This window comes from Pan troglodytes, chromosome 5, assembly GCF_028858775.2.
Source record: "Pan troglodytes isolate AG18354 chromosome 5, NHGRI_mPanTro3-v2.0_pri, whole genome shotgun sequence".
Lineage (NCBI taxonomy): Eukaryota > Metazoa > Chordata > Mammalia > Primates > Hominidae > Pan > Pan troglodytes.
Window position 1 is genome coordinate 59,765,432 of NC_072403.2, and position 23,524 is coordinate 59,788,955.

General features: G+C 38.3%; 1 protein-coding gene across 1 annotated transcript in view; it reads left to right on the forward strand.

The window, feature by feature from the left end:
* The window catches only part of LRRC1 (leucine rich repeat containing 1), a 130,310-nt gene extending 106,786 nt beyond the window's left edge, over positions 1-23,524 (forward strand). The window contains exons 9-14 of the mRNA XM_001156152.6: positions 2,027-2,145; positions 3,761-3,844; positions 13,254-13,369; positions 18,888-19,060; positions 20,018-20,154; positions 22,038-23,524. Coding sequence (XP_001156152.1) covers positions 2,027-2,145; positions 3,761-3,844; positions 13,254-13,369; positions 18,888-19,060; positions 20,018-20,154; positions 22,038-22,196 — 788 coding nt within the window. The 3' untranslated portion in view covers positions 22,197-23,524. The remainder of the gene's footprint in view (positions 1-2,026; positions 2,146-3,760; positions 3,845-13,253; positions 13,370-18,887; positions 19,061-20,017; positions 20,155-22,037) is intronic.

Here is a 23,524-nt window from a genome sequence, read left to right on the forward strand (position 1 = left end):
CCATGACCTCAGGGAGGTGCTGAAAGAGTGGCATAATTGAATTGAGCCTTTTTTAGTACATCGATCATCCTTTAATCATTCTGTGCTATTTTCTTTAAAAAAAAAAATCAATCTAGACATTTTCTTTACTATGAAGGAACTTAGTCCAGTGTGAGAAATTAAACGCAGAGAAAGTATAAACAGATACGGACTTGGGAGCTCCATCGTAGCAAAGCCACTTTGAAGTTGAAAGAGACTGTATTTAACCATAGAGTTATCATAGGATTGCTGTCTTTAATTTTATTCAGAACATCACATCAAAAGAAGTTTTTGAAAGGTTTTCAATAGTTGGAGAATTTGTATGGCAGAAGACCACTCCCTCCGTGGTATGTGGTCAAGATGAAAATTTCAGTAGAAATTCAGACATTGTGTTTTGGTTAAACCCAGCTGGAAAATCGGTAGGGGGTTTTGGCTCTATGCAGAGATGTTCACTGAGAATCGTTTATGGCATCTGAAAAGGGTTGTAGAGACTGGGCATGTTTCGTTGCTTGGAATAGGAAGCAGCAGCAAGCATGAGAGGCTGACTTCAAACGTTTAAAGGACTGTCTTCCAAAGAAAGAGATGTATTACAGCTTTCTGATCAAATGGGCAAAATGAAAGTATTGTGAATTTCATTTAAGAAAGAGCTTTAAAAAGCAAAGATGGCTGGGCATGGCTCACACCTGTAATCCTAGCACCTTGGGAGGCCAGGAGTTTAAGACCAGCTTGGGCATCATAGTGAGACTTCCTATCTACAAAAAATAAAATTATTAGCCAAGTGGGGTGGCACATGCCTGTAGTCCTAGCTACTCAGAAGCCTGAAGGGGAAGGATTGCTTGAGTCCAGGAGTAGGAGTTTGAGGCTGCAGTGAGCCATGATTGTACCGGGGTACTCCAGCCTGGGCAATAGAGTGAGGCCCTGTCTCTTAAAAAAAAAAAAAGCAAAGATATGTTACAAATCAGTTTGGGCAGCTTAGTGAAGAAATGAGTACCTTGTCACTAGAAGTATTCAAGGAGAGGCTAGAAGACTAGTTGCCAGGAGACCTCTCTGTTGGGGTGAGATGTTTCAGTGCTTGGCTGTGCTATTCAGCATACCCTGCAGAAAATGCTAGTGGATCTCCTGACCGTGAGGGCAGGTGGAAACCCTCCAATGACAGTGTTAGGCTATTGATTATGCTAAATAAAGAGCTTAAGAACTGGTTCCTTCTCCTATCTTGCCCTGTGGCTGCACCCGAGGCAAGATACGCCTTTCGGTATTTTTCTTTCTCCAGCTTTATGACTGTGTTAGAATAGAGGATGTTTTCTGATGTAGTGGGGAAAGTGTCAACGTGTTAGCCACTCAGTAGAGAATGAAGGGCGCCTGCTCTGTAGGCTTAATCCCATGACTTGTTGAAGTGAGAATCTGAATGACTTTACTAGTGGCTAGTGGGGACTCTGAGGAGGCTGCAGTAAGACTTGTTCTTCTTTCCCATGAACAGTGGGTATCACCAGGATGTCAAGTCTTCCTGGCCTGAGTGAAATAGACTACATCCTTAATATGGCTTTCCAGAGGTTACTGCTTTATTCTGCACCTGTAGAAATACCACACTGTAGGGATCTTCGTTGAGTCATTTTCATTCATAGGTGATTTAATAAACTATTTTTTTTTTGTTTATTGTAAGGATAATGCTTGGAATAAAATGAAAGTCTCCTCTGTGCATGAAACACCTCCACGGAGAGAAAGCTGTTTTGTTTTTCTGTAAATTTCTTGGCTTTGATGCAATGTTTTTATGCTTTTTAAAATGTTTTGTTTCTAATTGCTGACCGTTTTTGATGTTCTAAACAAATTATTTTAACTCCCAACCTTCAGTGATCTAAATGATAGAGTTTCATAATGTGAAAAGCTAGATGAGGAAAAAATAAGTAACTGTTTAAAACAAAAAGAACAGCAGATAGGAAATTCCAAGCAGTGATTACGAAAATAATTGTAACTAATGAATTTGATAATAATAATCATAATGCTTTTACAGGAAAACTAAAGAAACTGTCAATCTTGAAGGTGGATCAGAATAGACTCACACAGTTGCCTGAAGCAGTTGGGGATTGTGAAAGTCTCACTGAGTTAGTTCTTACAGAAAATCAGCTCCTGGTAAGTGTGGTTTGCACATATATCATAAAGACTTACTAGGGTAGATTCTACTTAATTTGTAATTTGAGTGGACTAAATGGAAATTTCTTCATATTACATACCAAAATGGTCTTACAAAGCAAATGCATGACCTAAAGATCAGTTTTTAACCCGCTTAAGCAAAGAAAGTGGTGCTTAGGTTTCCCTGTTGAGCCTGTGTCCCAGTTGTGGTGCTTTGAATATAGGGACTGAACAAATGCCTCACAGATGTCTCCAGTGAGGTGTGGGGATAAGCTACTCTCTTTGGATGTGTTGATACCCCAGCTGTGGTGCCCAGAGACCACCACTGGGAATATTCGTCAGGATTCCTCTGGCCTCTCTCTGGGTTCTTTGAGAAAATGGGAAGAGCAGGAGAGAAGAGGAACGAGATGGACGTTGGCCAGGAAAAGCCTTGGCAGGATGGGGGCTGGGAAATGCTCTTGATCAAGGAGCCAGAGGATGGCATCTGATGGGCTCTGGTTAAGGCTGCTTCTTATTAGAACTTGGAAGTGGAGGGGACTGGAGGGGTCCTCCACCTGGACCAGTCTCCCACCAGACAAGGGCAGGGGCAATGCGTGCACCCCCTGGCAAAGGGTGGGTGGGCAGGGTGGCAGCAGATCTCAGTTGTCTTTTCCTGTCCTGCTGCCCCCTGCTTTTGTCAGCCCTTCAGTTGTCACTTCTCCTTCCCCCTCTTTTAGTTGTCATATAGCACTCTCTTTTCTTCAGTTTACTCTCCTACTTTTCTCTTTTCTCCATCTTCATTTTGTCATTTTATTTTTTTTTTACTCTCTTTTCCCTTTTCCTTTTCCCTTTTCTCCTTTCTCTATAAATAGAGTAAGTAATGTTCTTTAGGTGGAAAGAGCAGAAGGGACAGCAAGAAAGGATGGAGTGCACAGATGTGGGTGGGGAGCCCAGCAGCCCCTCTCCTCAGACAGCTGAAGCAGCCAGCCTCTGGCACGTGTGGTGGGAGTTACCAAATCTTCCAGTCCTGCTTTGTGATTTTAGGCTTACAAATAGTAATCATAACAACTGTAAAAATAATATTCACCCCTGGATTGCACTGGAGTGTTGAAGACCCCCATGTGGGTGCCAGCCTGGTTCTGGTAGAGCTCTGCTCCCCACTCCAGGATGCTCACCTTTCTCCCATCCCCATAGCCCTTGCCTTCCCCTGCCCATGCAGCACCCTGCTTCAGGTGCTGATTCCCTGCCCCAGTGCTCTGGCTTCCACGGACATCTAAGCCACTGTCCCAGTGTGGTCCTTGAAGGTGCAGGCAGGGCAGGAATGAATCTTGAGGGTGCAAATTCTCACTTACTTGAGTTGAACAGCATCTTTTTCCCTTTACAAGATGTTTCCCTGTTCCCAGGTCTCTACTTTTGACTTCATTCCTTTAAAACAGACTTATCATTTCAACAAAAATTCAAAATACTTAATGTCGCACCCCCTAAGTGAACATTACAAATATCTGATATTCAGCAAGAACTATTGCTTCTGTTGCTGGATGAGATTATATTTTTTAGGTCCTTGCAAAGATCTTATTTACTGTGAGCCATGTTAAAAATATGTGTTAAATTAATAGTGAAATTGTTATTTTAACAGACCCTGCCTAAAAGCATTGGAAAACTAAAGAAGTTGAGCAACTTGAATGCAGACAGAAATAAATTAGTGTCCTTACCAAAAGAGGTATGTGCTTTTAGAGAAATCACATGATAATAATTATGAAGAAATAATAATAATACATAAGGGATCAAAAATGTCAAATGCTTTGAAAAGATGCATGTGTTGTTTTTTAAAGGTGTGAACTCTAAATCTGTGAGTATAGAGCCAACTGGAGGAATTATGTCAAAGAATGATCATCAGTAACATTAAGGAGAGTTGGGAAAGGTGAATTTATAGGATTTTAAATGGGAGAAAGAAAGAGATTGACATTTTGGGTTTGATATACAGAGAATGGTGACACCATTGGCAGAAATTGATAATTTGGGAGTTTGGCAGAGGAAGTGGATGACTTTGGGTTTGATTTTTGAATTTAATGTGAAATTAAGCTCTATCCCATAAGCAATTGGAATTATAAAAATTGATCTTGATGCAGCCATATTTCTGGGCAGAGATTTACATTGGGCCATGCTCATGTCTTGGATGAGGTTGAACAAACTGTTCACAAAGGCATACACATAGAGGAAGGTGAATGGGAAGCTAAAGCCAGCTTCCTAGGACTTTTTTTTTGGTTAGTAGTCTAAGCAGGAGAAAATGAGACATCACCATCTGTTGTGGAGAGTAGCTGTATGGACTGAGAGGCATTTAAATTCTGGCTAGGGAGGTGGAAATGCTGACAATGAGGAGGAAGCTTATAGTGGGTCAAACAAGGAGGTGTCTAGTGTGTTGTTTAAAAAGAAGGCTTACAATTAGCCAGGCGTGGTGGCGGGTGCCTGTAGTCCCAGCTACTCGGGAGGCTGAGGCAAGATAATTGCCTGAACCTGGGAGGCTAAGGTTGCAGTGAGCCGAGACCACGCCACTGCACTCCAGCCCGGGTGACAGAGCGAGACTCTATCTCAAAAAAAAAAAAAAAAAAAATGAAAAGAGAAAAAGAAGAAGGCTTACTTTCTATTGGGTACTAGAAGTGCTTGGTTGGAGAAGGATAATACTGAGCTTGATTTTTTTTATCAGCAATAAAGCCTAAAACTAGCTGTTGATGAGCCTTCTCCTTTGCTGGGTCCTCATCTGGAAAGGTATGGTATTTCCTTGGATGATATGATCACTGGCTGGGTGTAGTTTGCTTCATATTTCTGTTTTGACTTTTTCTAACATCTATTTTGGTGTAATTTCAAAGCTGCCTTCCAGCCAGTCAGAACATGTGGCGTTCTTATTTTCCTAGGGCCACATCTCAGGGTATCTGAACTTCCTCTTTCCTTTCCTCATCTTGGTGTTCGGCCCACAGTGTCCCAGTCTTCTCCCTGGGTAAGGTGGCCAGCATTTCTAAATGGAGACATGAGAATATTTACTATAAACATGATCATATTCTGAAACATCCTTAATATGAACACTGGCATCTAAGTAAACTGTTTCCGGCTGTAAGACTTCAGTCTGTTTCTCAGCAAAACTGGGACTCAACTAAGAGATTCTACTAATTAGAAAAGTTGGGTTCTAGTTTCTAAGCAACAAACCAAAATACAGAACTGATATTCTGAACAGTTGAATTTACTCTTGCTGAATAGTGCTTGCAGATGGATAGTAGATTGGACATATAAACACACATACAGATGTAGAAAAGATTTCTTTCTTTCTTTTTTAATGCCAGGCACTGTACTAGATGCTTTCAAGTATTTGTTGTACTTGTTGAATCCTTACAACAGCTTTTGCAGTCATGATAATTTCCTCATTTTACGAGTGAGGAAACTGAGGCCAGTAAGTAGTTTTTCTTACTAGGGCTCACACAGCTGGGAGTTGGTAGAACCTGACTCCAAAGATGAGTCTCCCAGTAAACACATGACCACTTATGTAATGCAGGCTCAGCCCAACCTTTCCATCTGTGTGACCTTGAGGTAGGGCAAGCCCCTGATTTGTTAAGGAAAAGCCAAAGTATCTTTAGTTTGGACACTACAGAAAATTAATACATTTTTGGTGTTCTTTCAAGGCAGATCATGAGGAGAGCACTTTTAGGTGTAATGTTAATTCCCAGCAAGTTTCACCACCCATCCCCAGCTTCCCTGATCCCCTGACTCTCTTTCACAAGATTATGTTCTAGACAAGAACCTTGGAAATTTACTTTCATAAAACTTTCACCATCATTTCAGCATCGGTCCTCTTTTTCACTTTAAAAGAATGAAACACACTCAAGAGTTTCTGACTAGAGGGTTATATCTAGTCCATGCTATGTGTTCACTAAATTTACTAGAACAGTTTTTCATGATGCGAAAAGTGAAAATATTATGAAAATATTTCTAACTTCAAAGCGTTTTAGTCATATTTTGTCCATTTTCTGAGAAATTATGATTGGTTTTCTGGCTTCTGGCATTTTAGAAAGAAATAGTCTGTGCCTTTCCTTTCAGCTGTCTGATAAAGCAGAGAATGTTTAGGTTTTTAGGAATTGGATCTTTTCTAGATCACCTCCTACTTACATACACTCAGGTCCCAGCGTAGGAAAATGTGCTGAGCACGTCTCCAATTCTCCCACGGATCACAGTTTGCTGCCTAGCAGAAATGGTTGAGTGCTTGCCTCTGACCATCAGGGCTGAGCAGCCAAACCACCGAGAGCCTCCTGACCTCTCATTGCATCACGCTGGCCCAGGCAGCACTGTCATGTCATGAGTCTCTGTGCAGTGAGTATGGTAGGCCCTGTGACTGTGTGTATGTTAGCTCTGCCTCCAAGCTTGATGCCATTTGATCAAATCTTGCATTTTCCTGATTGGATTCTTCCAAAAATTTATTGCTTTCTCTTGAACAGTTAAGTTGCATACATATCTAAACTGAAATGCTGACCGATTCAATTCATATGCCAAAAATCCATAGTAGTATTAATTGCCATTGGTCTGGTATGCTGTGTAGTTCTTCCTATATTTTTTCCTTTAAAAAAAACAACAACATTTATAGTATTGTGTGTTGCCAGTTTTAGGGCACAGCTCCTTAGTCTGTAGCAGCATTTATTTGCATTTTTTCCCCAAATGGTTGAGGGGAAGATGTTTGTACCATGTGGGTCACAATATGGATTCTGTTTGTGTTTTGTGGTGTTATTTGTAGTAAACATTTGCAAATCAATGAATGTCTTTTGTTTTCTTAATTGTTAGCTGCTTGGAAATTTAGAAAAGTCAGGTAAACTTGTTATCTTGTAAGTATTGTTCAGACCACAGTTGCATCTCTAACTTCCATTCTGCTTCTTAAATGCATGAAGATTCAAATTGGCTGACTGCTTTGTGTGCTCTTCATTGTAAAATATTGGACATTTTCCTCTAAATTCAGTTTGTTTGTTTTTTTTAATGACTGCATGGCCTGGAACCTTATTTTGTTATTTGTTTTTCAAGTTTGTTCAGATTATTCACTCTCAAAAGAATGCTTTTCTGTGAATTACATTTTAAGTTATTCAGAAATCCTGAAAGGCATCATTTGGCAGCTCATCTGTTTTCACTAAATTGTAAGTTTGTCAGCACAAATCTGTCTCTAATGGAAAGGCTAGATTTGCTTTATTTGCTACACCTGGCATGCCTCTGATTTTTCAAGTCACTTATTTGTGTCTTTTATTTTTCATCCTGTTGCTTAAGTATATATACTTCTGGGAAAAGATTTCTTAAAAACTCATAGTGTTGGTGGAGAGGAGAGTTAAGGAACATATTGTGCAGTAGTATGATTGATTCATGGATAGATGGAGTTGGTGGTATATGTGTGAGCATGAGTATGATGAATGAGAGCCAGACCATAAAGAGTTTTTGGCTAGAAGAAATTGAGCTTATATCCAAGTTTAGGGTCCTGTTTTCTTTTTGTCTCCATTAAGTCCAAATGAAAGAGACGCCAACTAAGCTACACTTACCCAGTCAGATGAGGCAACATAGCATTTGCAGATCATTCATCAAAGCTTTTTTCAATCAGGCAACCTGTAAATATTAATTACCCATAAATATTACTATGATACTCAGAAATGCCTGTGGTGATAGAATATTCATTTTGTGGATAGTTTTTCTGCCTTCTTATTATTACAATTCAAAATTCTTTCAGTATAAGTTTCCGTTATATTCTAAAATGAATTATTGATTAAAGACATGATATAGAATATAAAAATATTAGATAAGATATAGTTGACCATCAAATTTCAAGATGGAGAAGTAATTCCTAAACTTGAAATAAGTCATAAAAAAATAGTTGATGGATTGTCTACAGGAAAATTCGATTTCTGATCTTCAAGAAGGTAAAAGCAGCCTTTACTTTCTTGAAAGGGGGCAGGGAGACATTTAAGGCATCTTAAATGAGAGATCTGTCTTTACTCTATTAGAAGTTCTTTTACACCAATAAGGAAAAGATGTATTTACTATAGAGAAGTAGACAAAAACAAAGAAACTTCCACAAAAACCAGCAAGTGATTCACACAAGAACAAATAGAAATGGCAACTAATGTGAAACAATTTCAGCCTCATCAGTATTCACAAAAAAATTTAATAATACCAAATTTTGGCAAGGGTGGAGGGAAATGTATATTATCATGTAAATATAAATTATTATGACTTTCTGGAAGGGAATATGATAATAGTAAAAACTTTAGAAATGTGCGTACCCTTTGATTCTGCAATTCCACGTCTAGGAAAACATTTATGGATATACACTAAGAATGATGTACAAGAACATTTCTCACATTATACATGGGAGCAGCTTACATGTTCCAGGCACCATACCAAGTGTCCACAGAGGCAGCTAACATGTGCCAGGCATGGTGCCAAGGGCTTTTGCACTTATTCTTATCTAATTATCACAGCAGTTCTATGAGGTATAGGTAAATCATTTTCAATGTCCAACAGATTGTGAAACTAAGACTGAGAGAGGTTAAGTCACTTGTCGAGATTCACACAGCAAAGAAGTGGCAGACCTAACTAGCATTGTCTAACCTGGGCAGTTTCTTAAATAATCTGTGATACATCCATAGAAGGAAATAACTATGTGGTCCATAAAAGTCCTCTTAGAAGCATTGTTAAAGTGTGTATGTATAATCACAAATGCAAGGCAGTGGTACTGGAAGATTGTACCTCATAATGTTAATACTGATTATCCCTTTGTGGTAAGATTTGATTTTTTCTCATTGTGCTTTCCTGTGCATGTATGTTTGGTTTTTATTTTTCTAATCAATGTAAGGTACTTTTTTATAATCAGAAAAAAAAAGAATTCCGTAGCTATTAGTGGATATTTTGATGTCAGTGGCCTCAGAATTCAGGGAATCCCAAAACCACACGATTTCCAAAAATATTTATGAAGTAGGGAACATTTGAGTAATATGCCATAGATGATGGGATTCTAAAATTATGCTTCATATTATTTTTGTTCAAATTGCGTTTTGGCCAGATTTTACTTATTGTACACTTTTCTTTTTTTGCCAATGGGATGTGTGTTCAATTATGTTACAAATAATATTAAAAGGAATATACTGAAGGAAAGTGAAAGTTCCCTTATACTTAAGGCAAGCATTTAAAAAATGGAATGTAAACAAACGTGACTAACATAGGCTCCCTTTTTGAATCACTGAATCTGTCTCATGATCTCCTCCTTGGGTGAGCTAACCTGCAGGCAATTAATACTTAGTGAAAGTTGACCTGAGCAGAGGTTTGCTCAATAATCTGCAGAACCTATTTTCTTGAGATGGGTTAAATCAGTGCATAACAGCTAAGGAGAGTATCATTTTGAATTAAGAGAGACACAAAATGGCTGGACAAAGATGCTCAGCTATATTCCATAATTCTCAGAGAATCCAAGTCCAACCCCTTGTATTCTGGGAAGGTGCCATTATGTGGTTTAAGGGAGGCTTAAAAATATCAGCTTCCTACATAACTGGTAATAAGTTATTTAAACAGTGACTCTGCTTCCCAGAACTTCTAAGTGATACATTTTATCCTGATTACCACTGAGAAACCTGTAAACTCTGCCTCCTGAACCCAAAAGAGAAAGCCAAAATATATATGAATGATGTGTATAATGTCAGTCTTCATTATTATTAATACAAAATGTCACGGCGATACATCGTTAGGGAGATGGGTTTTTTAAGACATTCGGGTAAGTTCAGGAAAGAGACTGCCAGCATCAGTACAGTTCTAAGAACATAGTAGGTATTCAGGTGTTGATTGTACTCATCATTTGGATCTGAGGTTTTTACTTCCTGGAAAAAAAAAATAGCTACCACATTTATTTGGCAACAGCAAAAGGCCAGTTTCTATGATAGGCGCCAAATTATATATGTGGTTTCATTTAAGTTAATCATTATTGTTACTTTTGGTTAAAGTAACATATCCAAAACCACAAAACATATGACTGAGCCTAAATTCTAGCCCAGGTCTGTATGGTCTCAAAGCATCCGCTCCCTCCATCATACCGCATCTCCCTCTGACCTCTATAATGAACTATATCTTTTCAGTTATGGGTTTGAATGCTTAATAATCTTTTCTAAAAACCAAAGGTTGTGCCATCCCTTCCTGGCTGATTTGGAAAGAGGGCTGTGTTTATGTGAATGTTCGCTGGGACAGCATGTGCCTTTGTGGGGTGATTAAGGCATCCCTAGCACACTCTGCAACAACATGTGCTCTTTGTTGGCATTGTTTTTCAAAAACCATAGACAATAGAGATCAGGAGGTCACACTGCCTGCTTTGACAACCCAGAGGGCCTAAGAGGCTCTTGTACGCAATTGCTTTCCACCCCTTGACGTCTCAAATGGGTGTGAGATTAGAGTGGGAAAGGAAAAAGAAAAATGAAACAATAACACACAGTAGACAGCTCACACACTTCATTGAAGTTTACACAATATGTTCCCAAATGATTAATGGATCTTGTCCAGAACATTTATTTAGAGCCTTCTCTGACCCACTTTAATTAATTAATTTTTTTGACTACATAATATATGCACGTGATACAAATTGAAAATGTTCACATGGTATAGCAGTAGGGCCCCAAAACAGATGTCTTACAGGTTGGTGTGGTGGGAGGGCAGTGGACAGCTTCAAGACAAGATGCCCAGAATTAAAATGCAGTCCCAGCTCTGTATGTCTTCCAGGAGCTGATTGTCCCATCCGGACGATCATATGAATGATAATATCTGCTTTGCCCCCCTTGGGTCACACATAAATCCTGTCTCTTCAAAGCTAGATCAGGACGCTAGCGGGGGTCTTCAGCCTCAGCCAACTGCTGACTTGGAAGCTCTCCTTCAGGGCATGCAGCCGTACCTCTGAACCCCAGCCTGACACCGAAGCTCCTCCACCTGGAGCAGGGATGCGGCAAGGGTGCCCCATGGGAACCTAGTCATTCTTTCTCATGAGTAGATCTTTGTCAGGATTGTCTAAATTTATCAGAGACTCTAATAATATTGATCATCAAAAGGATCAGGGTTTTGATTGCTTTCCTTCCATGATATTTCTGGGCACCTAGGTAGAATTGTTGATTCCCTTCCTCAAGGGAGGGAGAATATGCTCAGCCATATGGGAAATCCACACTATATTGGGGCTTGATGTTTATAAAACCTAAGAAAGGCTACTCTGGTGATTCTTACTGGAACAAAAAAGAGTTTTGTTGTCTCCACTGCTACACATAGAGGCAGATAACTTTTAAGTAGAGGTCTTTCACAAGTAAGTAAATAAAGTGTATAAACATATGTAAATGAGAAATTTAGTGGGCAGAGAGGCTATGCATGGTGGGTAGATAGCGTGAATACTATACTTGCCAAGTACTTTGAGTGTACATAAACATGTGCAAATAAGCAGTAACTCAGGTAAATGATCTTAGGGTTCTTCATGTGGTATTTTGTGCTGTCAGAGGGTTAGACCGTAATTATGAAATGCGTGTTATTATATGGACCAAAGGGTTCTGTGGAGACTCAATGGAGGAATAGACGATGTTTAGCTAATTTTGGATCATTGGTAAGATTTAAAAAGGCATTTCTATAAAAAACAGTGGGATCAAAAATATAAAAATGTATTTAGGGTATAATGACTAGACCATTTTTGCTGGGATGAGAAATATGTGAATGCGGAGACTAAAGGGAGCAATCTAAAAGCCTTTCTACATATCTGGGTGCTTTCCACATGACCAGAGACAAATGTTAGTCTACATTTACTTATATATTTATTTTTCTTTTATATACATTATGGTTAAATATTGTGGTTCAATACATTATTTTGAAATCTTTATATTTTTAAGGGAGGAAATAAAAAGATTATGTATGAAAGTAATTATGTAGCCATTCACAAAAATATGCATTCTGCTTTTGAAGATATTATATACATATATTAAACACATGTATAAATAGAAAAGGGCAGAAGATATATTCAGATATCATTGACCATTCAAGTCTTGTGCTCTTTCACAAGTGGGAGGCTCTGGAGTAGTATTTTTCCATGTGTTGGAGAGACATCAATAGGTTCCTTCATGAGCCTTTTCTAGCAGTTGCCCTTAGTCAGGAGAGTGAGTACAAGAAGAATGTAGTACTTTATGGAGTCCTGCAGAATGTTGTGTCTGGGATCAAGCTATTTTTCTGCCCTCTTGATTCAGTTTTCCTGACTGTAAAAACCACCGCCAATTTGTTCAAGAGAATCATTGGATTTTTTTGTGTGTTTATGTTCCTTTTTGAAGACCAGACTCATACAAAACTCAGTTACCTTTAAATTGCTTACTTTAAAAAAATGGTAATCAAATTTGGTGTGGATGGAGGTGTTGATTTGTGTGCTTTTATGAGCAGGCCGCAGCTGAAGAAATGGATGTATGGATTTACTCAGTTCACTTTCTGTGAAGATACTGTTGATTTTACATTCATCAAAAAAAGTGGATTTACCACATTAATTTGTGAATGACCAAAAGCTATTAAAAGATATATGGTGGAAATTAATGTACTGTATCATCTGAAAGATACCCCTCTTTTTGAAAAAAAAAAAAACAAAAAACAAAAAACTGGAACACCGAGAATGCTGAAGTTAATATAATGGGCAAGTCTTGAATTATGTGTGTATCAGTATCACCTTTGGCCTAACTTTTGAAAATAGGATTGTTAAACTCACATATTACCACATAGTATTTTTCTGGATTGTATAGTTTGGTTAACATTTAACAGATGCAGTTGCGTTAGATATCAGCAGTGGAAAATGATTTCTTCTTTAGAATAAAATTTTTTAACTGTATCATTGATTTTCTTGATTTAATTTAGAACATGTACATCTAACATTTTGCAGAGATTTTTATGAACATATGGGGCTGCGTTTTGTAAGATTTAAATTAATGATTGTTGGTCATCAGTGAGACCGGTGAGTTATGTGGTATAAGTTTATGCATCCTTTTTCTACTGTTTGGTAAACAAGGTACTCTGATCCTACTCCATCTCCCCTAGAAAACTGGAAAAAAGATGTATTTTCTTTCTCACCATAGATCGGCGGGTGCTGCAGCCTCACTGTGTTCTGTGTACGTGACAATAGACTAACTCGGATACCTGCAGAGGTGTCACAGGCAACAGAACTTCATGTCCTGGATGTGGCAGGGAACAGGTAAGCCTGTTGTAGTTTGCTTTGCTTGAGGGAAACAAATATACATACATCCCAATCTTGGCAGTGCATCTTCAAATTTTTGTCTTTGCTTTATCTTACAGAATATAATCCTGATTTTTCAAATGACCTAGGCCTCAGGGAGTTCCTTCATAGGGGGGCTAGAGTGCTTGAGCCCAATGGAGCAGAGAAGGTCAGGGAAAACCTGAGCATGGGTTAAAGTGTCAGTGGACACTTTCGTAGAAATGCTTCCCGGAATGACAGTACAGTGATGCCAGGGAAAGAGCACTGACCTGAGAATGGGGAGACTTGGGTTGTGACTTAGCTCTTCTAAGTAGCTTTTGTAAATCATCATGGGCTTCAGAGTTTCCTCACCTGCAAAGTGAGTGCAAATGAGTTTGAACTCAGTTTTAACCAGGGGACCTTGATATACTCTGCTGGTGACTCTGAACCCCCTGAAAATACAAACAGAATTGTGTATTTAGGGAAGTGTTTACAGCTAATGTCAGAATCTCCAAATGATTCATAATACAAAAAAAGTTCAGAGCCGCCAGACTAGTATCCCCAAGGTCACAGCATCACCATTTCTCAAGTTCCGGAGCAGAGGTCATGTTGGACTGAGTGCCATTTTCTAGAATATGCCTGTTCATCATCTTTGTGGAACACATTTGTTTCCATCATTCTGAGCTAATTTCAGCACCCTAAATGTCACATGCGCCTTCTCTGTGAACAGAAACAGGCTATTCTTTCTTTTGGGGACCCTCTTCTCTGGCTCCTTGGCTCTCTTCTTCATCACTCAAGCTTTATTTTCTCCAGGGAGCCTCCTTTCTGAATCTGCATTTGGGGAATTTCCCCTGCCATGGCAGTCACAGTACCACATGAGAATTGCCTGTTTTCATATGGGTAACCCTACTAAGCCTGAAGTTACCTAAAGTTAGATATTCTTCTGATTTATGTGTCGTTGTGTCACTTGTCCCATCAGAGTGCCTGGCACATAACGGATGCCTGGTAAATATTTTCAGTGGAACAAAAATGTTAATAGTTTTACAGGATGAATAGCAGGCCACTGCAGAATGGCTTATATCATAGGCTTCCTTGCCAAAAGGAATTAAAAATTGCTTTTGAGTGTGATGTGGTTAGAGAGGAGAAAAAGGTTCAACTGCTTGGGGGAAGATGATCAATGATCTTAAATGGTAAAGGCCAGCAGTCTAAAGAGTGTTTGGGAGGCTGTCTCCTGAGTGCTGATTAGCTGGTCATTTTGGTCAGGCACGGGTCACCATTTTTTATTCTTGCTAATGGATTATAGACAGCAGGGCTAAATAAACAGCAGTTCTCAGCTGGAATCTAGAGGTGAGTTATAGCCTCAGGGAATGCTCACCTTTTTAGAGTTAATGCTTTCAGGACATCTTGATAGATTCTTAAGACCACTAACTGGTTGCCGGAAACCCAGGATTAAATTGAGTTGAACCTCGGATTTCTGCTGAACTAAGCAGAACTAAGGCATGAGCCTTTACAGCTTGAGAAGGGTACTTCTTTCCTGATCTTTATCCTCTAGCAATAGCAACTCAGTGAGTCAACATTTGCTGGTTCTTGCCACACTACTGAGCATGAATTTGCCTCAATTCTTGAGCCGAAAGATGGCTGTGATGCCGAAAAACTGTTTTTACATGAATGAAGGCCCATTTCTCCAGTTCTCAGAAAAAGAGAAAGTTAAATTTTTATTATGCTTGGGCTGGGATGGAGAAAACCCAATTAAAAAGTCGAGTTACATAGCTGTCATTTGAGTCAGTTAAGTGTGTCATTTAGTCCATGCATACATATATAGATTCATAACCAAATGTTAAGCCTATTAAAATATTTAATCACTACTTATTAAAAGTATCAGTATAGAAACTAATCTTTTAAAAAGGGCTACCTTGTCAGCCTTTTAGCTTGCAGAAACGTCATACCATGGGAAATCATACTAAATCATTAAATACAATAGAAGCTTCTGCCTCTTCTTTCAAGTATATGAAAATAACACATGGCAGCAGGAAACCTACACTGTGAGTTTCTAGAAACTTTTTTTGCAGTTTGGTAGGATAAATTATAGCAAGGATGACTATAACCTGTCACTTGGAAACTAAGTATTAAACCTTCTGTGACAGTAAAGAAAATGTCTTATATCATCAGTTACTCAGGCACAGAACACAAAATTCCTTAATACTTAGACTCTCTCCCATAGGAATATCCACCAAGTGTGCAAAACTGGGCATTTGAGGATCTTCCTTACTTGCAGTGTTAGTAGTACTGAATATTAGAATCAATGGTTGTCAATTGGGAAATAGGAAATAGCTTATACTTTTGAATTTTGTACTTTGTATGTATGTATTACCCAATCCAAATAATTAAAAATATTAAAAGACAAACAACAGCATTCTGTTGTGGAATACTAAGCAGTCAAAGAATGAGATATTTCTCTGTGCAGTGACACAGAAAGAGACCCAAGATACTGAGTGAAAAGGGAAAGTGTTGAACAGTATATAGAGCTCTCATTTTGGTGGGGTTTTTTCCTTAAAAAAGAAAAAAAAATCACTTATTTGTGCATTATACCCAAATACTAATAGTAGTTCCCCTAGATGAGACGTGAGGGTACAGGGAGTTTTCACTTTAGATATTTTAGTATTGTTTAATTTTTTGCCAGTCATGTTCCCAATTTATATATATTTTTAAATATTTTTGAAAACTTTGCTTAAAACTAAAAATTCTAGTAGAAAGTAGCAGAAAGATGAAACTACATTGTAAGGCGTATTCAGTCACTGGTGAAGTTAATATTAATCAGTAGGCCATGCTTAGATATTAAATTTGAGAAAGCAGTTGCTATAGTAGTTCACAGACATGGAAGGTCACTTGGGGCTGGGTTGGTCATGGACATAACTGGAGACAAGAGGCTTACAGTTTGGTTATTCATTTGCTTTAGTTCTTGTACCATTGGTGTGAATAGTAACCACAAGTTTTTTATTTCTGGGGGCATGTGGTCCTAAATAGAACACAGAGATGCCTGCGGGCTGTGGTTTCTTGTGCGTTGATTCTGTTTATTCTGTAGTGTACAGAAGGTACCAGAATAAACCAAAAATGTATTATTAGCTCCTTTGGAAAGCAGGAATGTATTTCTCATCATTTTCTGACTTGTAGCTGGGATGGTTTACCCAAGAGAGACAGAAAAGCATGTGTATGTCTTTTTTTCCCCAGGCTGTAGTGAGTTAGAGGATCAGCCAGCCTGCAGAATCTCTGTGGGCAGACTGTTCAGGGAACAGGGCCTTTTTTTCTCTTGGACACCACTGGCAACACTTCTGTCCGCAAGACAGTGGGCAGCTCATGTGTGGTGTGGACTCAGTCAGCAGCAGCCACATTCAAGTTGGCACTATGATTCTTTGAAGCAAAACTGGTGTTTCAGGCAACTCATTAATTTGAATTGAAATATGTTGATAAGATTTGTTGTTGTAGAGTCTAATAATTTATTTAGCTTTTGTCATATGGCTTGTCATCCTTAGAAGCTGTGATTTATTAATATTATTGATGCTCTTTTTAGCCTCTTATTTATACTTTTGCTTTAACATTCAGGTGGCTTCTAGTCTGAGAAGTTACAGTGACCACGTTTGAGTATCTGTGTTTTGTGCCAGTTTTCAAGTCTTGATTTTTTTCTTTCTGTTCTCATGAGTAAGACAGGTAGAGATGTTGACTGTAAGTGTCTTGCCCAAGACTTGAAACTTTAAACATTCTAGTGGATGTTAGCTTGCTTCCTCTTTTAAAAGACGTAGGAGAAAAATTTAAAAGAAATTACATTTTTGTTCAATAAAATGAAAAAGTTTGATGTACTTGAAGCTTTAACAGTGTATAATGCCTATTTAAGAAAATCCTTGTCACAGTACCTGGCAAATACATGTTTTTAACTTCCTTGCATTTGAGTTTACATGTATGCAACATTCTTTGGATAGAAAGAGAAAGAATTTTTGTATAAGCACAAGGTATTTCAGTTCTGTCCCTTAAAGAACAAATATCCCAGAGTAAAAAGAAATGGAATTGTGAATCTGCTGTTCCCTGAGGTTCCCTCAGGTGTCCTTCTCTAGCTATGAGCACATGGTGGCACTGGGTGGATTCTAGGATTTAAAAATATGTATTTCTCACCTAATATTGCTCTCATTAGTGAAATCTTGTAATGTACAATTCATAGTCTTTTCAAGGGTACTTTAACATAAGCAGTTCTCGTGGATGCACTGGCTTAAGAACCTCACTCCCACTTAAGTTACAGTTTCACAGTACTTCCTCAGTACTGCACCCAATACATATGCATGGGATGGACTCAGGCTTTACTGGACTAATTGTTAAGGAAAAGAAAATATTTTCTCATCTTTGAAACTAACACAGAAATCTTTTGCAAAATGTATTGTTACTGTAAAAAGTTTGTTAATAATGCATTTGTTGTTAATACTGTCCATGCACTCTGATTTTTTTTTACTTCTTTTATTAAAGTAATTTAACCAGTTTTTATGCCTACCATTTACTCTGATGAGTTTTGTGTTGTTGGAATACAGCTTCTTTTCGTGTCTTTAGAGAGTTCTAGTTTATTTCCTGTAAGTTCTGTCAATTGAAATGCTGTGTGTGTCTGATAATTCACTATTACTTTTGGTAAGATGTATAAGTAGATTTCCTGCTAATGTTAACTGGAGATAGGTGTACATATGATTTCTGGCAGTGGTCTTTACTAAATAGATTCTACTGATTGCAGCCAATCTGTGAAATCTTTGTGCAAACATAAATATAAAACTAATATTTAGGTGTCACATTATAACATTTAAAGTACTTTCATTTATACTACCTCATTTGAAACTGAAATAATCTGATATAGATATTAATTGTCACCTAGGACTCTGAGAAGTAAGAGCTTCTAGAAACTGAGAGATAAAGGTTTAGAAGGGAATAACTGAAATAATCTCCCTAGAGAAAGCAAATGGAGTCCATCCAAAATGGTGTTTAATCTTTATTTTGGCTGCAACTTAAATGCTTTGACACCCCAGGCACCTCCTTCCTCTTGGCCTGATTCATCAGGTGCTCCTGGAAACAGGTAATCCTGCAGCTTCACACCAGCCCTGTCAGTGAGGCTGTGGCCATCAGAGGTAAAGAACTCCTCCTTCTGGGTCCTTCCAAAATCACCTTGACTTTCTCTCTTTACACTGAAACCTAGTACAAGACCATAAAAATGTGTCCTGTAATTTTCTCTTTTTTTTTTTTTTTTTTTTTGCTCTGTAATCTGGAGGTTCTAATGGGAGAAGTGAGAGCAGAAAAGGGAAGCACAGGAACCTACTGAGGAATCCACTTGCAAAGAGTATGTCGCGTCTTAAAAACATAACACCGTTTTTACATTTTGAAACCAATCTCAGGAAGCTCCTTTTAATTTTTCCTCATTTTGTTGATAGGGATTGATTTGATTACAAAATTTGAGGTTGTGATGTCTCTTTTTTTTTAAAAAAAAAAAAAATAGGTTGCTGCATCTACCTTTATCCCTGACCGCCTTGAAGTTGAAGGCTCTGTGGCTATCTGACAACCAGTCCCAGCCCCTGCTTACATTCCAGACAGACACAGACTACACCACAGGAGAGAAGATTTTAACCTGTGTCTTACTTCCTCAGCTGCCTTCTGAACCTACTTGTCAAGGTGAATTTAATTTAAGGACAGTATTCACAGGGCCACGAGATTGAGTAGGACCTAATGTCTGTCCATATAAGGCCTCTTACTCCCTCATGTGATTGTGTTATATCCAGTCTGCACCTAGAGCCGGCTCAGGTGAGGCCACTGTGGGACTCTCCCGGGAAGGTTACCCTACATCCTTGCAGAAGAAGGGCCACTCATATCTATTTATCATGTTTGAAATTCCATAAGCAGTTTTTTGGTTTTGAATTATAGCTAAGGCTGAAAATACAATACTTCTAGAAGTGGTAACAGAGTCTCTTAAAATCCAAACTGATAGTTCAGAGGATTAGTATTAACACCACTGGCATACTGTTTTTAAGCCATTGAATTATTTTGAGTCATTGTATCTTTGTTTTGTAAATTGTGTGGTTAAACAAAAAATTCACATTAACATCAAAATGCTATTATAAACCCTTTGCTGAGAGCTGGGTTTGGTGGAGGAGAACCGGAGTGCCCTGGGGGAATGGGAGCCCAAGTGGGAGGACTTTAAGACCCTAGAGAAAAACGTGGTAGAGTGTGTTACTGAGGAAAGTACTAGTGTCCAACATGTGCAGCTACATCACTGTCAGAACAGTTTTGAAGTTGTATAAAATAAGCATTTTAAAAGGGACTCTAAATTATGACATTCTGTGATGAAATAGTAAACATATTAATTTAGCAGATATTTTATATGATCTCAAATAGAATTATACATCATTAAAAAAGAAGGGGCAACCTTGTCCCAGGCCTTTTTCTTTTTGTTTTTGAATTTTGTGTGTGTTTGTGTTTTAAAGCCAAACTTGCAACAGAACACCCCCCCTTATTTCTGGTGTTCTACCCCTGGTCCTCCGTATAGATTCTACCTTGTCAGCTGCAAAGTTCATAGCATTTACTGGTCACATGAAACGCAATTTCCTGCTGATGTGGTCTTTGTCACTGCAGAGAATCTGCCTCGCTGTGGTGCGCTGGAGAACTTGGTAAATGATGTCTCTGATGAAGCCTGGAACGAGCGTGCTGTCAACAGAGTCAGTGCGATCCGATTTGTGGAGGATGAGAAAGATGAAGAAGACAATGAGACGGTATGGAAATGCAGATTCTTTGCCTCTGTGGAAGTTCAAAATTAAAAGATTGAGAATGGCACCTAATAAGGATATTCTTTGTTTTCAATTAGTATGTTCTCTGCTTTGCCTTCAGCATTTAGGAATTTTTTTAGAAGACAAAGCTAGGTAATTCTAGGTACTCACTCACAAAAGGTAAATGAGGCAAATGGAACTCATGGGTTTTTTTTTTTTTTCTTCTTCTTTTTTGAGACAGAGTCTCCCTCTATCACCCAGGCTGGAGTGCAGTGGAGTGATCTCAGCTCACTGCAACCTCGACCTTCTGGATTCAAGCCATCCCCCGACCTCAGCCTCTCAAGTAGCTGGGACTGCAGGCACCTGCCACCATGCCCGGCTAATTTTTGTATTTTTTGTAGAGATGACGTTTCACCATGTTGTCCAGGCTGGTCTACAGTTCCTGGACTCAAGTGACCTACCTGCCTCAGCCTCCCAAAGTGCTGGGACTACAGGCGTGAGCCACTGTGCCCGGCCTGTTATTGTTGTGTTGTCCTGCTTTTATGGTGCTTCTTTTTCTTTATTTGTGATAGTTTTCCCTCCCACTCCCACTGTTTTCTTAACATGGAGAAACTTTTTTTTTAATTGTTCCCAGTGAATGCTGTCTCTTCCCATGTTGACTCCATTCACTTGCCATGAATTGACTTAGTGCCAGACCTCTGTGCCTTCTTCATGTAACCAGCTCACCTTAGCCTTCTTGTAGAGGGCTTATGATATTAGTTGGATTAGTTAACAAGTTTTTGTTCAGAAATTGGAAAATACTAGTCACCCTTACTTTCATCTGTACTTGAAAATTTCGTCTCTCAGACATCCATCATCTCTAGGTGTTGGTGACAAGGCTTGACATCTTTCTAGCAGTTGACTTTGGCTTCTTAAATTCCTTGAACTAATTGAGAGTTTTCTTAAGCAGAGCTTAGAGGGAGTACTTGCAGCCCCCAAAATAAAGGCAGTTTTTAAATTATTGCCTATAGTCTTTGTTATTCCAGCTGTCACCAAATGGGATTTTAGGCATTTACAATCGTAAAGGGCAAAATGCAAATTAGGGATGACAAAATCACTCACTGTCGATGACTCTTTAATGCTTACCTCAAGACTTCTTAGAGTGTGATTATCACCAGTTACTTCATTGCCTCTTCCAGTATTTTGTTAACCTAGTTTGGTTCCCCCTAAAGCTCTTGGATAGGCCATTTAAAAGATGTACATGCTGTTTTATGAGCTAAAGATCATGTAACATATAATATTTTAAAAATTACTCGTACCCTGTTACTTAACTTCCAGTCTTAATTAGAAGAGTGTGAACTTTCATCAGTAGGTCATAGAAATAGTACACACAGCAGCAAAATAAGAAAAGGTATACTTTCCTCTTGATTTCCTTTTTCTCCCATGCCTCCCATGCCTCATTCTGGGTTGAAAGAAGCCAGAATCGCTTTGGGTAATAGTAGAACATTATAGTGACTTTAATTTAGGATTTTTTATTTACTCTTTTATCTTTTTCTTTCCCCACACCCTATAATTATTATAAAAATCCTAAATTTTAAAATAAATGTTCTTGCTGTTTATGGAGCCTTTTTATTTTATAGTAACTTCATATTTTTATAAGTATTCTTTTATTCTGAAAGTAATCCTTCTATAGTAACTAGGTAAGTTACATGGAACACTTTCCCTTTTCCTTAACTACCAGTGGGCAGTTGATAAATTCACATACCTCCAAAGAAAGCTTTTCCACCCATTTTAACTAAGAATTTCTAAGAAGGTAACATTTGTATTGGAATGCTAATGCCTTGAAGCTGCATGTTTTGAAAAAAGTAGTGGAATAAAACCAAAACACTCACTCCACTGTTTGTTTTTAGAGAACACTTCTAAGGCGAGCCACTCCACACCCAGGGGAGTTAAAGCACATGAAAAAGACAGTGGAGAATTTACGGAATGACATGAATGCTGCTAAAGGACTGGACTCAAACAAAAACGAGGTCAATCATGCCATTGACCGAGTGACCACTTCTGTGTAGAGTTTCACCTCCAAGTTTTACCTCCTGTGTCTTCCTCTGCTGTCGAGACGTTCCTGTCTGCTTCCCGGGAGCCTCATGTGCTCCTTGTCCTAACCAGCCCCCACGCGCCATCTTCCCGTGGAGTGTGGGGAAGCTGCTGTCTCCCAGGAAGTGCCTTACTCATCCCGCAACCAGTCAGCGCACCAGTGGTCTCCCGGTGTGATTTTTTTTTTTTAATTTCAGTTGTTTGTAATAAGTAGAATACACTACTGTAAACATATGACCTTTGTTTTTGTCTTATGTTGGGGTAAAGGAAAGCAGGAAGGGGAATTTTTATCCTCCTCCCTTCCGTAAAGTGCTGGGATATTTTGAATCCCCCAAGTTCCCTTGGACCTACTGATGAGAGATAGTTTTATGTATGGGGAAAAATGGATACTTTTTAAACCTTTTTTGGCAGCTCAGATGGTGTAAATTTTAAAATTTTGTATAGGTATTTCATAACAAAAATATGTATTTCTTTTTTGTTATTTTATCTTGAAAACGGTACATATTTTAGTATTTGTGCAGAAAAACAAGTCCTAAAGTATTTGTTTTTATTTGTACCATCCACTTGTGCCTTACTGTATCCTGTGTCATGTCCAATCAGTTGTAAACAGTGGCATCTTTGAACAGTGTGATGAGAATAGGAATGTGGTGTTTTAAAGCAGTGTTGCATTTTAATCAGTAATCTACCTGGTGGATTTGTTTTTAACCAAAAAGATGAATTATCAATGATTTGTAATTATATCGGTTGATTTTTTTTGAAAAGATGAACCAAAGGATTTGACTGCTAATATTTTATTCCTTACACTTTTTTTCTGAATAAGTCTCTCATAATGAGTGCAGTGTCAGACTGTGCCTACTCTGATGGTATGTGCCATTTGTAAAATAAAATAGAGCAGAAAAGCACAAAAAGAGAAAACTGGTTCAGACATTCAGTGGGCAAATAAATTATGGACTGCAAAATAATGATTTTTATTCAAGAAAGCTTTAAAAGTTTTATATCCAGATATACAACCACAATAAAGCAAAATAACCTACTATCAAAATAGAAATGTTGCTATCTTTATAAGTGCAATTTAATTTGTAAATAGAGTTTGAATCAAAGTATCACAAAATACTGCTTCAAGATTTAATTTTAAATCTGCTAATTTAAGGGATATTGGGAAAAGTTTTGGTGTGTTTCTGTTGATTTCTTTTTTGTATGCTGTGATAAAAGAGAAATGAAAAGTGCCAGTCACTGTGTGGTGTCTAGGAAAATCATATATATTTTTTTCTCCAAGAAATAAATTCATCCTGGACATTGGCCA